General features: G+C 42.9%; 1 protein-coding gene across 2 annotated transcripts in view; it reads left to right on the top strand.

The window, feature by feature from the left end:
* The window catches only part of FNDC3B (fibronectin type III domain containing 3B), a 141566-nt gene that overhangs the window by 57173 nt on the left and 68021 nt on the right, over nt 1-16372 (top strand). For both annotated transcript variants that reach the window (XM_088523916.1, XM_088523915.1), the window contains exons 4-5: nt 683-926; nt 3837-4136. In XM_088523916.1, coding sequence (XP_088380042.1) covers nt 683-926; nt 3837-4136 — 544 coding nt within the window. The remainder of the gene's footprint in view (nt 1-682; nt 927-3836; nt 4137-16372) is intronic.

Genomic DNA, 16372 nt, shown 5'->3' with positions numbered 1-16372 from the left:
TTTTTCAACCTAAGCACATTTCCATCTTCTACATCTGTTTTTACATGCTCTGACTGTGGTACTTGGGGCCAAGTTATGCACATTTCAGAATTGATTTGCATGGACACATAGACCAGGATGTAGTAGAAAAATACTTCTGCCCTGTAGTTTGTTTTTAATGGGCACCTTTGGTGAACAGAGCAATTACTTTGAAAAAGCAGGTCAACACAACAGATTCCTGCAGAAAACGTCTCCTTGCACTCACACATGCAAGCTCTTCCACAGTAGCAGTGTCAGGTAATTTCTAAGGGTTACTAAGTCCGTACTCACTCAAATAGCACTGTCAAAATTGGTATAAATTTTATGTGGGCAAGGTGAGATTGGTCCTAATGAATACTCTTATTTTGGTGCTTTCTGCTCCTTTCTTGTTTTCTCTCTTAAATACAGGATATTTATTTTGCTCCTTCACTGCATAGTTATCTCTAGCAACAGTTAGTATTTCAGTGATTAGGGTGGCTATCTGAGTCTTTGAGAAAAAACACATTACCCCGTGTTTACCCTTATGCTGATACTCATTTTAGAAATGTATTTATGAGTAAAACTTAGGACCGCCCATTTTCTAATGGAAGAACAAACTTGTAAACGGTGCTGCTTTAAAAATGTGTTCAATGCTGCATAACACGCTCCTTTTCTTGCCTTGTAGGTGATAGAAGACAACACGGGCGTCCGGAGGGTGGTGGTTACTCCGCAGTCTCCGGAGTGTTACCCTCCCAGTTACCCTTCGGCCATCTCTCCGACCCACCACTTACCTCCGTACCTGGCGCATCATCCCCATTTTATTCACAACTCTCATACGGCTTTTTATCCTCCCGTCACTGGGCCTGGGGACATGCCACCACAGTTCTTCCCACAGCACCATCTTCCCCCTACAATATACGGAGAACAAGGTGAGCTGAAAGCAAGTGCTGCAGAAACACACATGTTGGTGCAGGGTTATGGGCTCGTGAAACCAAGGACAGCAGATGAATTGGAGAATTGGTAAAAGGGCTTTTCTCACTTGAATGGAGTGTCAAGTGTCGTGGGGTGCCACCATCCAGCATGCAAGAAATCAAGACATTGCATGCTGTAGCTCTAGATTGTGGATGCAAAAACAATTTGGATTTTCAAATGTAAAGGGAAAACTTTTCTCCTCCTGTGTTCCAAACCAGAGGTGTAAGTCATGCTCATCGTTCTCGCTGCACCATGGTGCAGCGTTGTACAGAAAACAAAATTTGTCAATCCTGTCTTGGGAATGGGGGTGAATAGGGGCTTGGAAGGAGGGCTGGATGGTACCAACAGGTCTCACCCCATTTCCAGTGGGAGATGCTGAATACCAGCTTCCTGTTGGCAAAAATGTGCTTTTTGCCCCCTAGCTGTTTATAGCTCTGGTGGTTTTCTAAGAAATAACAGGCATTTTCAGTGTTTTATCCTGGTTAAATTGTGCAGGAAATCATTGAAAATGACTGTCTGATACCCAAGGGTAGCATGGCAACACTAATCAGACCATAAGTAAATAATTGCAGAAAAAGGGAGTGAAGGCAGTGTATTTCTGTCCAACTGTGCATTGCTGTGTCTGCTTTGCCCTTGAGATAAGTCTTGGTGTATTCTGAGAGAGGGCGTTAACCAAAGAAATAATCAGCAAAATTGTTGGAGGTGTTTAACATGGAAATCAGTTCAGGATTCATGTGTCTTACTGCCAAATTGTGAAGCTTCCCAGAATTAATATCCTTTCTAAAGAATTTAGGCTAAATCACCAGATGTGAGGTTTGGGGTTTTTTTTTCCTAGAGTGGAGAGAGAAGAGGCAGAAAAAGAAAGAAAGGTATCTATTTATGCTCCCCTTTCAGTTTTCTGTTGGCCAGCAGACTTCGTGTTCTAATGAAGAATGGACCATTGCCACTTACATTTAACTTGAGTAGGTTGGTGAGAGGCAGGAGTGGAAAGAAAGTGGAGCAGAATCTATGCAGTCTGTTTTAGTGGTATTTTTTTTGCTAACCTGTACTACATCCAAAAAAAAAGACCAAAATTGCCAATTAATATTGAAGCTACTTGAACACGAAGAAGATGGGTTTCAATTTTTCATGACGAAAATGCTGACAGGATGAAAGTTGTTTAGGAGGAGACTGTAATCTTACTGAAACTTCACAAATTATTGGGAAACTGCCAACAATGCTAATTTATGTAAAAATACATTTTGAAATATTTGATTGAAGTGTTATGCTGTCCTATATGTAAATATGAGAGGACAGGATAGCCAATCAGATAAATAGAGCAGAAATTTCCCTCTTGAAAAGGGACCACTACCGTTTGTGAGGTTACTTAACAAAGCCTTATGTGCAAATATTGCAGTGTGCTACGTAAACATGAAGACTTTCTGCTGCTAGTTAAGTAGATGTTGAGTATTTCTATAGCCTGGAGGCAACAAGTAAGTGATTCAACTTGAGAGAGAAAAATTCTTTGGTTGATATATTGGAATGACCTATACTTGTAATAGGAAAAGAATTAAATAGTGAATGTTGCACTGATGAATGTCATGTCACCATTCCAGATTTGTTGCACAAGGGCTAATACTTTAAATAGAACAATTAGTCTGAGTCTTTTCTTTCCTAACAAGCACTGATCGCAAATCCTTCCATCTCAGACGTGTCCTTTCACGTCCAAAGTTACAAAAATTGCACGCATTTGTGGCATGCTGTCCTTAGGCTGTTAGTTGATGCGAGAGCCTGAGTATAATCATGTACCTAGATAAGGAAAGATAAAAGACTAGACACCATTGAAGGAGAAAAGGAAAGAAAATCTGGCAAGTTGAAACAATTTGGAAATTTATAATACGATAAGGCAGTGTCAACTTAAAAATAAGGCTTCTGAGAGCTGGCTAGGATGCTTGTTTGCTTTGGAGGTTTGTAAGATCGCTTCCCAATGGACGTAGAAAAAGTATAAGGAATATATTGGATAGCAGTTGGTGTTTTGCTAACAAAGGCAAAACTGGTAGGGTTTTTTATTGTGTGGTTTGAGTGTGAATTTGTCCAGACTTCAAACTTAAGGCAAACGAAGGGGAAAAAAAAAAAAAAAAAAAAAAAGGGCAATCAAGTTGTAGAGAAAAGTGGAGACTTCTCATATTCCTCCAAGCTGACCTGCCTTAATTTGGAGACAGTCATTCTTGGAGGAGGAAGGCATTACATTTAATGAAGTTTATCTGAAATGCATGCAACCCTAAGAAACAGTGTTCTTAAGACATTTTGGAAGCTTTCTTAAACAGTGTTTCTTTTTAGCTCCTGTTGTAAAGCCTAAAGCTTCCACTTGATGCAGAGCTATTGCTTCTCTCCCTGGGTAGGCACCGTTGTGGCACTGCAAAGTCTGTTTATGCTGGAAAGTTAGGTTGGATGTAGCCAGTGATGGCAGCTTGAAAGCAGTGGATTGCAGCTTACTGCACCCATCAGGTGCTGGGCAAGAAGATGCTGGATTGCTTTGAGTTTAGGAAAACCTTCCTGGCATTTTTCCTTGAAATCTGGGTCTGTGGAACACACAGCCTGAGAAGGAGGGGAGAAAACTGTAGGCTTTATTGCTGAGTTTAGCTGGTTTGTAGACAGTCAACCAAAAAGCTCTGCGATATAAAAAGGGTACACAAGATGCTCAAGACAAAAAATAATGAACAAAGTTTTCTTAAGAAAAGGAAAAGGAATAGACGTGTCATAGAAATGTATCTCTAGAACAATCTGGCATCATTTCATTTCAAGATGGTCTGGAACTGGGTTTTCTGTGAAATTTTGGTGCTTTAGTTGTTGTTCTGCATTAATGTGGGTGAATTCTTCCATTTCAGAAATCATACCACTATATGGAATGTCCAGCTACATCACCCGGGAAGACCAGTACGGCAAGCCACAGCACAAAAAGCTCAAAGACCGGCAGATTGATCGCCAAAACCGGCTGAATAGCCCTCCTTCATCCATCTACAAAAGCCATATAGGCAGCTGCACGACTGTATATAACGGTTATGCAAAGAGTCACAACGGAGCAAGCAGTGGAGGAGGAGGAGGCGGCGGCGGGGGGGCACCAGCAGTAAAGAAACCAGAACGCAGAGCAAGAAGCAGCCCAAAGTCAAGTGAACAAGACCCACATGGTAAAGACAGTTTTATTTATTTTTAATTCCTTTTTATTGCACCTTTCCGGCTCGCAACGGCCTGTGTATGGATCTAGTAACTATGCCAAAAAACACTACCACCCACACGCAAAGACAGTGTTAATACAGTGTGAACTTAAATATAAATGTTGAGCTTGCTACACTGTATTTGTTTTGTAAGAGGAGCCTGTTACCTCCCTATCTTTCATGATTACTCCCTGGAAGCTGCAGCATCATTTTCTTCCTAACTTTTTGGAAAATAATTGCATTTTATGGGCAAGTTCTTGGTTTTATTTTTCTTTTCACACAGGCATCTTGATGCTTCACAAAAATCCTATTGTAAATTGAAGCTGTAACCAGAACCTGACGAGTAGGTAGTGCTGTGTTGTATCGCCTGTGTGAATGTATTTAACTTGGTAGAACATTTAGAAAGGTTGTTGAAAAAACAGATTTCCTTATGTAAAAGTTCAATACGAATCAAATTGGTTGTCAGAAGAAATTGAAGAAAAAATACTTAATCTTAGCAGTTGGGATTTGTGGTTAACCAAGTGTAGGTATGATAGAAATAATATTCTTCCACATTTCCGGAGTCTTATCATAAAAAATTTGAGTCTTTGGTCATTCATATCATCAAATCTCTTGTTTACCCCAATCGTTCCATGTATAGCCTCTTCTGCCTAAATTTAGGTCAGTAGCTTGCTTTAATCAACTCTACCTCACATCCACTCGGTTTTCTTCTTGTCTCCTTTCTGATTGCTAAAACCTCAGTTGGCTGAAGAAAGCTTTATGCAGAAAGCAAGCTGATAACAAGATCAATCTAAAATATTTAGAATGCAGTAGAGCACAGTTTGAAATCTCTTATGTGGATTTGTGCAGACGACATAGTTTTTCCATTATCCAAATACAGTGTATGCTTATTTGGCTGTATATTTTTACTCATGAGAAATAACTGCAAGAAATACTCAGGAGGAGCAACTTCCTCACTAGCTGAAAGAAGGAAAATTGCCCGTAATGTACCAAGGAATGAGGATTCCCAACCATTCTTCAGATTCCTTAGGATTAGTGGAGAGCTGTGTTTAAGACTATTTTAATCCAAGAAGGTTAAATTGAACATTTTCACATGAGGGACAAAGTTCAGAGTTTGTCTTAGAGCCCTAACCAAGAATTTCAGTAGTGGAGCAAGGACCAACTAGCTCTAACACGGAGACTGGAAAGTGTTACCTGAGCCTGGATATTATTTAGGACATTCATGGTCCCAGGCTGTATATAGGCAGTCCCGGGAATCATTTCATTGTAGTAAACCCCAATATTGTTCATTTTTTAGAAAGATTATGCTTATATCTTGGGAGGTGTCCCCGGCTCTCGCTCTGATTTTCCATCCTGTGTGTAAGGTCAGCCCAAGGAGCTGTAGGTGAAGTCTTGACTAGCTACAAGTTGCCTTTCCTCTGATGCCTTAAACTTCCTAATTATTTCATGTCTAACCAGTTCATGGCACCTCTAAAATCGGTGCTCACGGATGGACGTTCTTTTGTGTCTTTAGTCTGTTGTAGCATTAATGAGGATGAAGCATCTGTACAAAAGATCTGGGGAAAAAGTATAGTCTTTATGCGTTTAAACTGCAACATAGTCTGAGGCGTTGCTAGATCTGCTTTGATGCCCAGCTTTAAAACAAGCTGTTTCCAAGAGTATCTACGTAAAGGGCTTTCTGCAACCCTTGTGTTTGACTCAATTTTTTCTTGGAGCAAAGTGCCCTCCTCCAGCTGAAGAGCTTTAACACCCTCAAGATGTCAAGAGAAGGAGGGACATCAGGGCCATGGGACATCTGCTGCGTGAGCTGGGGAGAGAGCCTGGACGTGGGAATAGGTGGAGTCCTCCACCAAACTGTGCAAAATCCCATAGCAGGAGACCATATAAACAAGTAGCAAATATCACACCATCCTGATATATCAAACTCACTGATGTTTTAAAATTAGGTGCTATATCTATGTTCAGTGATAACTGGTCACGTCCTCTCACTATTCTGGGGTTAAGTCCATGTCCAATGGATGCTTATAGTGCAGAAAGGAGGAAAGGGAGTATTAAAAACCATACTGTGTACTGAAGTGCAGGCTTTTTCCCATCAAAGCCTGTTTCTTAGGAATATTCATACACGTATACTTGGATACTAAAGCACAGATTTCTGCAGAAATGTTCTCCCAGGGGCTTTGTAATGACTTATGGTGAACAGAGCCCTAAAATAATAAACCTTGCTATTTATAAGCTTACAATCACAGCTGCTATTTTATAATTACACTATCTGTTTCTACTTGAATAATTAGAATATTTATTGATACCTGATTAAGAGGGCTGTAGAAGTACCTGTAATCAAAGGGAAAAGCAAGCTGGTAACATCTGGTAATTTTGGTTCATATTGCCAAGATGGTTGACTGCTTAGGATAGTTAAGACACTCAGAAGTAGCAAGTAGTAAAGCCATTTAAGCCTTCAACTTTCTGTGTAGGTGTATAGATTTAAGTCTGCTAATGACCAAAAATGTGGTGACGATGTAGTACTGCTTCCAAAACTGCAGAGTGTCCTGAAAAAGATGTTGAGGGTATATAGTATGTAAAGAATGAGTGATTTGATTTAGAAAACAAGATATCCACAAAAAGAAAAGATTTAAGCGGCAAACAGGAGTGTAAACTTAAGAATAAAGTGACAAGGTTGAGGAGGAACTGGATGAGATGGGTTTGTTTCCGTGAATTTGCCACCCTGCGGTGTATTTTGTGGTGTATTTTGTAGCATATCCTGTTGTTCCTGACCGATTCTTATGTGCAACTGGTGCAGGAATGCGCAGGTCCGGCTTCCAGCGATGGCAGTTTATGGTTTGTTACGTGTTAAACTGCCTGACACCGATGAGGGGATGTGGGATGTTCAAGCTCACCTTGCAACCTTGTGTTGTAAAGGTCCTAGACCCATGAAGCTACAAGTGCTGTGGGGAAGTTCTGCCTTGTGTCTCCTTCTAATGACAACAGAGTTGGGGCTTTTCCAAGCTGCTGATTCAGGACTGGGAGGCAGAAAAGCCTGATGGCATCTCCAGTAGTACTAAATTATAGTAGGTAAATAGTGCTTTTCGAGTTGCCTGCCTCATCAACAGCAGATCCACCAGACTCTCCTTCATCCTTCTCTGTGCTCTGCATAGACTCTGCCCTAAGCAGACAGCTGGGCACGATGGTACTGATATGATGGTACATTAAAGACATGGTAGTGCTTCTATTATAAACACCCCTACCTCAGGCTGGCCCTGTAGCGTAGCATCATAGTGGATTTTTAGCACAGAAATGACAGTTTTGGTTTGGGAATACAAGTCCATTGCCTCTGGCCTTCTGCAGTAAAAGCACTGAGGCTTTTTGGAGGGAGATGCACTTGTAAACAAAGATCTCTGTTTTATGTTAGATGCTGGAAATATGCTGTTTTAAGGTAAATAAGGAAGAAATACTGATGGTTTATAAAGGTCTAAAAAGTTTATGGCTACTGAGTGCTTGTGGTAGGTAGGGAGTGGTGTCTGGTACAGGCAGGCCGTGTGCTGTGGGGATAGGTGTATGCAATAGGAAATCCAGCTTTAAGATCCATATGCAGCTTTTTGGCAGAGCTGCTTCAAAAATTGAATGAAGAGGAGGGTCAGGTTTCCCCCCCCCCCTTTTTTTTTTTTCCTTTATTATTTATAAAGAAGCCTTGCCACTTAGAGCTGTAAGGGGAAATCCTGTCCCATTCATGTGTCCTTTATGCGTTTCGGTCTGAGTCACTTCCTTCTCATGTGCTCAGTGGTTCACTTGTTGGTCATGGAGTGATGCAGTAGTTTGAGAAGTTTGGTGTGTGACTGTGGGGAGTGTGGGAACGTGAGCTGCTCTGAGGATGCCTGAAATGCCTTTGCCTGGTTCTTAATAAAACATGTTCTTCCCTCTCAGATAAAATCTCCAGCCCTCCCCACCACTGAAGCTCTAAGAACCTAATATAGCCCAAACCAAACACTCAGAATGAATAAAAGTAGAAATCAGGAAGCGGAGCTGTTACGTATATCCTTGTCCCTGGACGGGCTGGATTCTGGAAAGGGGAAGCGGGAATGAAGCGTCGCTGCAGGCGGTTTCCCAGCGAGGTGCTGCACCCACAGCTGCCTGCACACCCACGTGCAGGCGATGTCCTTGAGCTGGAGCGAACAAAGCTTGTCGTAAATGGTGCTTCTGCCAGCGTATAAAATACCCCCGGCGTGAGTGCCAGCTTCCCTTGTTTCCCTTGATGTGTTTGCGAAGATGACAAACTGTCAAAACTGACACAGTGATTCCTATTAGCAGGACGGAGGGAAAAAGCACTCTGCACGCTAAAATACACTTGTCAGTAAATGTGACTTCCAGTATTACCCTGTAATGAAATATGAAATGTATTTACTCAAAACAGAAACACATGCTGAATCTTGTGAGTATTGATTAGCGTTACATAGGAAAAAAAAAAAGTTGTGTTACTGTTCTTGCTGCTGTTTTTTACAGTTTCGGCAAATAATACTGCATGATGGAATTATATAGTCTTATATCTAACTAGAAATACATATTACATGTGTGGTGTGCATACTTTCTTTAAGTTTTAATAAATGGGAGAAAATATGCTTTAAATAGGCACTAGCCTGGACTTCAGAAACTAGTTAATTTGTGATACCAGGATATTTCCAGGGTGATATTCTTGTACCTCTACATTAGCTCTTACCACATCACAGAGTTCGTGTTTTTGCTCCGTGCATGTTGGTTTTTATGTGGATGTATGTCTACTTGTTAAACATTCCTTCTCTCTCCTATTCTCTCTCAAATCATAGCCTGTACAATTGCTTATCTATGCAAGAGACAAAATGGTTATGCTTTTCAGATACTTTTTAACAGACTGAGAATGTTTTTTTGTGTACCAAAGTCGATTCCATTAGCTGGACCACAGAGATTCTTTAGCAAAGAACACTTTATGTAATAATCATGGAAATTAAGTGAGCCCACTTAAGCGGGCTCATATAGACTGATGAATATATTAGAAGCATATTGACATTATGCAGAGTTCAAGCAAAGTGCATTCCCAAGCTCGTGTCAATGTGCACAAGTGCAAGAATGTGTCCAGATCAGGTTTAATTTATGGCTTTTCTTCAGCAAGCAGAATTGCTAAGATGTTTATGCAGGAGCAGTGAGAAAGGTGCTTTACGGCAGGAGAGGAACGGGGCTCCCTTTCCTGGGCTGTCTGGGAGCTGACTTTCCCTTCTGGAGAAAATCAAATGGATAAATATCAGCGATACTGAAAGGCTGGTCCATGCTCTGCGCTAACATCCTCCCTCCCGCAGCCCTGGCTTTGCCCACCTTCGAGAACAGCCGTGTTTTGATTTGAGCCTGTGAGTGGTTCCTTGTAGTCCATCTCACCATGACCAACTTTTTCCCCAGAGGTCCACCGCACACAAAATAATTTCCAGGGATTTACAGGCCTATGAAAGTTTGTCTTCATGTGGAACATTGGGAGCAGGGAGGTCTTTTAATACAGCGTTCGTATTGCAGGAATAAAAACAAAGTTTATTAGAGGTCTGAACCGTGTTACAATCCTACCCCTCTGTTTCCTGCAGAAAGCTGTTCTGTGCTGCATTAGCACAGACGCCTGCAATGTGGAGACTGGGGAAAAGGAGCAGGAGAGAGATATCCACACTATTTTGGGGCCCTTATCTAGGAAGACTAAGGACCCAGCTTCCTAAAGCAGGCACTGGAAGTTGTTGATAGATGTTCACTTCATCACCTGAACAGGAGCATGGCCAGCTCCTCACTGATTTCACAATACTCTCCTATCTCAAGTCTCAGCTCTTTTAGAAGGTGAGAAGAAACATGTCAAATTTGGATTTATCCAAACTTTTTGCAGTTGAAAAATATAAACAAAGTATCTAGCTGTAGATGTGCAGAAAACCTTGATTTGGCAGGATGAGAAGCTTCTTGAGGGATGGGTCCCCTGGGCTCCTGCAGGCCTGAGGCTGAAATAGGGCAGAGTGAGTGACCCTGGCTGGTTGTATTCTTGAGTCTCATCAGCGAAGGTCAGACAAAACAAGCCCCAAATGAAGCTCCCTGATTTTAGCATTTGCTGTTCTGTTACAGACAGATTGAGTCCATCTAGGATAGTCTAGGGAACATCTAGTTAAAGAGAAGGGGACTCGGGATTCAGGGTTCTCAGTTGACCCTATCATTGACTTAAAAATCCTTTCAGCTGTGTCTGGAGTTTTTCCCCAAGGCTGTTCTTCACAGTCCCGATCAACGCCATGTGGATGCTCCTATTTTTCTTATCTGCTTTCATCCCTCACTTGTCTCATGTTTCCACCGCCGTCTCCCTGGCTGCACAGAGCTGGATAAGCTATCTGCTCCGTGATTTATCAGGAAGTTGGGTTTGAATGACGTAAGGCACAGCCTCTTCTCCCAGAGGATCTTCATATTATCTCAGGAATTTCCAGCTTCTGCTGGAGCTGACAGTCAAATCCAAAAGACTGAAATCCGAGTCTGAGTGTTTTTCCTAGGAGTTTACGTAATTTATAGATACTTGACCAAAAGGAAAGACAATCAAGTTCACTTTCATCCTACTTAAATAAATCCCTGTGCTGGGGAGAAAAGTTACACAAAGGTCTCAGAGCTTCAGAACAAGATAAACAGTGTTTTCTGACCGTTTAATAGGAGATAATATGGACCACCGACGATCACATGGAAAGAGATGCTTTCCTTATCTGGAAGTATCTGGGACATTGAGCCAGAAGGAAGGGTGTATTTGTAGTAAAGATGTAGAACATTTTCTCTCTGCAGAGCATAAAAGATAAAACACCTTCAAGTCAAACAATTAAATGAGCAAAAAACAGGGATTTGTATTCCCAGATGTTTTGAACAGTGTCTATTTGTATATTTGTCTGCATTTACCAGGCAATGCATTGAGAGTTTGTGTCTCACTGAAGTTAATGGGGTTTGTTTGCCTGCAGCTTTTAGGCTGTCCTACAAAACCCACTTTTTACTTTTGGTTTCAGAGGAGGGATGGAATTTGATTTCAAAAGTTTTTGTGATCTTCACTATCCTTTATTTGGAGAGGGAGGGAAGCTTCATGTAAAAAATGCAGCCTAGTCCTTTAGGCAGGGAGATGTTTTGGGTATTTCGATGAGCAAAATGTGTAGAGCTTTCTTTCAAATAAAGTGGCCATTTCCATTTCCTCCTGGGCTGATTATATAAGATTTTGTCCTGAAGCTTGGGTTTGCCTTTTTTTCTCCTTTTTTTTTTTTTCTCCATGAGGAGCCGACCTAAAAGCAGCTGCTTTCATTTACTGTGCTCCATGTGACTTTGATCTGAGATGCGACTCAGACCAACGAAATCCAAATCGAGTCGAAATTCCGGTAGCTTTGCTGAAGCCTTCCCAGCGAGCTGTAACCAGGTGGATATTTCAGTGAGACATTTTAAGTATTTGGACAGATTCTCCGTGGTGAAGCTGATGGTGCGAGTGCTTGAGGTGGTGTATTAGGTAGCGGAAATGGCATGGGCTGTTTTTCTGCCTCCGGGTTAGTTGGTGAGACCCATGGGTTACTCGGGCGTTATTGTGGGCGTGCTCTGGTAGCACAGAACTGGGGGGCACGGGTAGCATCTCGTCCGCTTTTCTAGTCTTGTCCTGCGGGAAGGTGACACCCGGCGGGGTTGGCGATGGGCTCTGCGTTCGCTGGAGGCTCCGCTTTAAAAGGCAGCCCTGGCAGCGGATGTGCCGCGAGGTTTACGGGAGCACCGGCCCCTCCGGACGAGAGGGCCCAGCTGGCGAGCAGCTGGAGCAACCAACATCTGCACAAAACCCGTTTGCTCCTCCTTGCTGTTCCTGGGATGGTAATTCTCATCACGCGGGTTCCTCGGAATACAGCCTCTTGTGCTGCAGGTAGTTCGTCGTTGAGATTCGATTGCAAAATGATTCGGCTTGGGGTTATGCGAGTGAATTGTTCGTCTCCTGTCACGAGGAGGATGGTTTTGTCTCTGGTCTGCTCTCAATTTGCAGGAGTCTGGTTTGGGTTGAAGAGGCGGCTCTTCCTCTTCCCCATCATGGAGGTGCGGGGGCTGCGCTCACTGTCATGAAAAAGAAGCTCTTTTCTCAAATTTCTGTGATGTCCCTCTGCTCACTGCCATCAGATTAGCTCATAGTTCTCATCTGGAAAAAGGGTTAGTTGCTAAAGGGGTAACAATAAGTTACTTCAGATTAAAGCAAAGATGGGGTTCAGCAGCTCTGTATCCGTTCGTCTAGGCTGGCTGGGAAGAAACCATACTGGCTCCATGAGCAGGCTCGATATTCCAAGAATTAATTTGGAGTGAATTTTTATTAAAAACAGGCCTTTCCAGTGGAATATAGCTTTTTTTAAAAGCAGATACTATGAATAGCCTATGGAAATATTTTGACATGATACAAGTGTTCAAGTGATGAAGATGAGTCCTGTGCTTTTGTCCTGCTGTAGAGCAAGGCCGCTTTCCCTTGAAGGACTCATAACTCACCCGCTGTCTGGTTTGGAGAGTGCAGTAGCAGTTATTGCTAAATTCAAGCATTGCAAAGCACTTTTCATTCCCCTAGTAAAACTTAGAGACATTTGTCCCTTATTCTCTTGACTCGAGTGGGGCCGAGTGGTTGTGACTGAGGGCAAAATGGAGCCTGAGGTTATTTTCCTGAAGTTTCTTAGCCTGTGCTGGGCAGCCTCGTGCCTTGGCATTGGAGAAGTTCTCCCTCACATCATTGCAGCAAACTCAGGGGCTGTGCAAGGGTCTTTGCCATGCAGGTTGTTAATTTTGGCTGCGGAGCTCCGCTTAATGCAGACCAAGTTTGGAGCTCCTATGGCGCTCGCTTTGGTTGTGCTGTCTGCTTGTGTTCCTGTGCAAATATGCAGATTTGCAGGTTATTTTGATAGGTTTTTTGTTTTTAAGCAGAAAAATGCTCAAATCTTGGACAACGGGCAGATTATCAAAGGCTTTCTTTGGCCGCTTATCATGTGCTTGTGTTTTTGAAGATTCAGGGGGGCAAAAGTGACTTTCATGTTAAGTTCAATACAGATGGCCTCGTCTCCCTGCGTTGGAGTTAGTATTTCAGGAGAAAAAAAAGTGTTTCCTGGTCGGTGCTGGGCAGCAGTCGCAGAATGCAAAAGCTTTTCACCCTTTGGCCTCAGGCTTGAATGCCACCAAGGCTGGTAGCAGTGGGGACTCGTGAGTGTCACTTCAAGCTGGCATCAGCGAAACATCCCTGTGAGTTGTTGTGGAAGCTTTTTTGTGTTTGGAAAGGATGGGCATCTTGGCTGTTCATTGGGCTCCCTCCTCCTCCTCATCCTTCCTTGCACTGGAGAGACCAGGGGGTTTTTATGGCCGTGTCGTTTGTGGCAGCCTGTAGCAATAACAGCAGCGACTTGGTGATCTTTGCAGAAGCGGCTTCTGCTTTTGAATGACCGCTCAGTTCCGCAGACTTGGAGAGCTGCCGGGGGCTCTCCTGCCAGAGCTACCACGACTCCTGAATGCTGATGAGGGAGAGGCAGACAGGCAGCCCCGGATTAGAGCGGCAGGAAATCAGGAGAACCAAGAGAAGGAAGGCATGAAGCGGTGCACAAAGGGCAGGAATTAGGGATGAAGCCATGCCACACATTCCAGCTATCGTAGGAAATCATAAGATGTTTGAAGAGCCTCACTGCATCTAGAAAAAGGTTAGTGTGTGCAAGCAAAGCTTGCTGAAATGAAGCATTAGGAGTTTTTCTTTATCCTGCAAGTGGGAGACAGGAACTTCAGGAAAATTGTAAAATGACATCTCAGGTTCATTATCAGAGCAAAAATATTATTTCTTGCTGTTCAAACTGAACAGCATCAGTGGCAGTTCTGAATAGCCATATGCCCATTTGAAAGAAGAGGTAGAAGAATGTTTTGCAAGGATGTGTCCAAAGCCTGTAGCTCTCATAAATCTAACCAGATCAGCAACGACACAAAAGAGACAGAAAATCAATAGAAACCAGAAGGAAGATAATTAATGCTTGTTTAAAAGGGAGAGACCCAAATAAACCCCCCAGTGTTGTGGGTCTCAGCACTCAATCAGACCAGGTGCAGGAAAGGACAAGGACCAAAATCATTCCTTGACTGGAAGAGAATGATTCGGTGTCATTTTCTCTCTCCATTTACTTCAATCTCACCATTTTACTTTTAGCACACTCTAATGCTGCTCGTTGTGGTGATGATGCCTAACGCTTCTGCCAAAGGTGATGTCCTGCCACTGAGCCCATGTTTACTCTGGTGCCAGGTGGGCAGGTCACCCATGGAGCAATGCTCTGTGTCCCCTCCTTGGCCAAAAAGGGGAGAAACTCAGGTTTTTACAAGCTGCTTTGTTCCCCCTCACCAAGGGACATCCCGTGCAGGAGGATGTGCCGGGATGGAGAGGCTTTGGCCCGCGGTGTCGTCACCTGTGTCGCGTGTGCGGATGCTCCAACAGGCACTATTGCCTGTGCTGGCACAGCCTGGAAGAACCCTTTGAAACTGGAGCCTGGAGCATTTAGATGATGCTAATAAAACAAAAATAAACCGCATTTTAAATGGTTATTCTTTGTTAGCTCCTTCGGTAGGACAGCTGTGCCCTTTTTCACAGCTTTCTTTAGAAAAAGGAAGGCTGGTGGCCTCTGCACGCGGCAGCCCGTGTGTATCTGCAAAGATGTCCGTGCTCTCAAACCCAAGCAAGAGGGGAGCTCCTGCAATGTAAAGATTATTTCGACCCAGAAAATGAGTCCAAAGTGCCGAAGAGAGCTCTCCAGAAAGAGTTAGTGTGTCCAAGTGCACAAGTCTTGCACTTGTCTTGTTCTAGCAGCTTTAACTTGCACTTTCTCTGCTTCTGTTTAATTTGGTGCTCCGGCCAAAACAGCCAGCTGTGGCCATATGCAGTGAGTGGCATCTGTTACCCTCTTTGAGAGGTGCAAAGCACTTTCTTAGGGTATGAAATGTGTGTGATGGAGATGGGGGTACTGTATTTTTACTGAGAAAGCCCTTTTTTGCCTTCTCATGGATCCGGCTGCATGTTCAGAGCAGGAATTTGCTCAGATCTTTAGCCAGTAAAGTAGGAGTTGTTATTGCTGTGCGCAGCAGTAGCAACAAAGAAGTAGAGAAAACCAAAACCAGTGTGTCCCTTGCACTCCATTTGTCCCTTGCATCCAGTATTTCATTTTTATGGTTGGTCCAGCTGATCTTACTCTCCTTGCTCTGTTCAATGTACCTCAAAACAAAACTGGGAGAGAGGGAGAATCCAATGAACTTGCATTTATTTTTAAAACGAACTGTAGCAGAAGTGACTTCATTGTGCACATCTGGGTGCTTCCACGTCTGCTTGATGTGAGAACATCTGATCTTTGGCCGTGTGTTGCAGATAGATGCAGAATGCAGACTGGAAACAGAAGGTCAAACCAGATGAACTGCATTTGTACTGCAGCTATTCTACCCACTGATAGAGGGAGAGCAGTAGAACTATTGAGTTAACAGATACTCAGTATTGTGTGGAATAACACATAATTAAATTCATGCCTTAATTACAGGGGTGCTGAGGTAAACACTTCAATTATCCTTTACCTTAATTCTTATGAATCAGGATTGTAAGCATACTTCTCTTGCTAAGGATTTATTATTATTGATATTGGAAATATATATTTCTATTTTTAATGCTGGATTTCTTGGTTTATGACTTCAATTATTTAGGGAGTAACTCAGTGGGAAGGTTCTTAGAAACAGAAGACTTATGGGAGGTGCTCATGCACAACGTTTGTTTGCTTATTTTTAAGAATTAGAACGTTTCAATGGTTGAATCTTTTCTCAAAGCGGGAAACTTTCAGCTCCCTTAGCTTGAATGTGGGAGCTGCAGTCATCTTTTATTCCTAATGTTTTTATTAGCTTTTGTGTCTTTAGCAGAAATTTGAAATATTTAGTAGTTGGAATTGAAAACTCATGCGGGCATTTGTAGGCTTAATTAGTGATCTTCCTTGGGGTATTATATTTTATCTTCAAAAGAGTTGATAAAACCACACTATTTCTTTCAAAAGCTTTGGATTATAAAGGGCTCCCGAGATTTTCAGGTCGCAAAAAAGGGGCGGAAGGGGGTGCAGGAAGCACCGTGTGTCCAGGCAAACCCTGGTCCTTGCTCCTGCTCAGTGTTGTGCCTGTTTGGCAGCACGTTTCCCTGCTGCTGCCCCCTG

This window comes from Tinamus guttatus, unplaced genomic scaffold, assembly GCF_059628265.1.
Source record: "Tinamus guttatus ecotype Peru unplaced genomic scaffold, ASM5962826v1 Tinamus_guttatus_pri_ptg000198l, whole genome shotgun sequence".
In the NCBI taxonomy this organism is placed as follows: domain Eukaryota; kingdom Metazoa; phylum Chordata; class Aves; order Tinamiformes; family Tinamidae; genus Tinamus; species Tinamus guttatus.
Note: the sequence above shows the minus strand (reverse complement) of the source record. Positions and strands in the feature narration are given on the sequence as shown.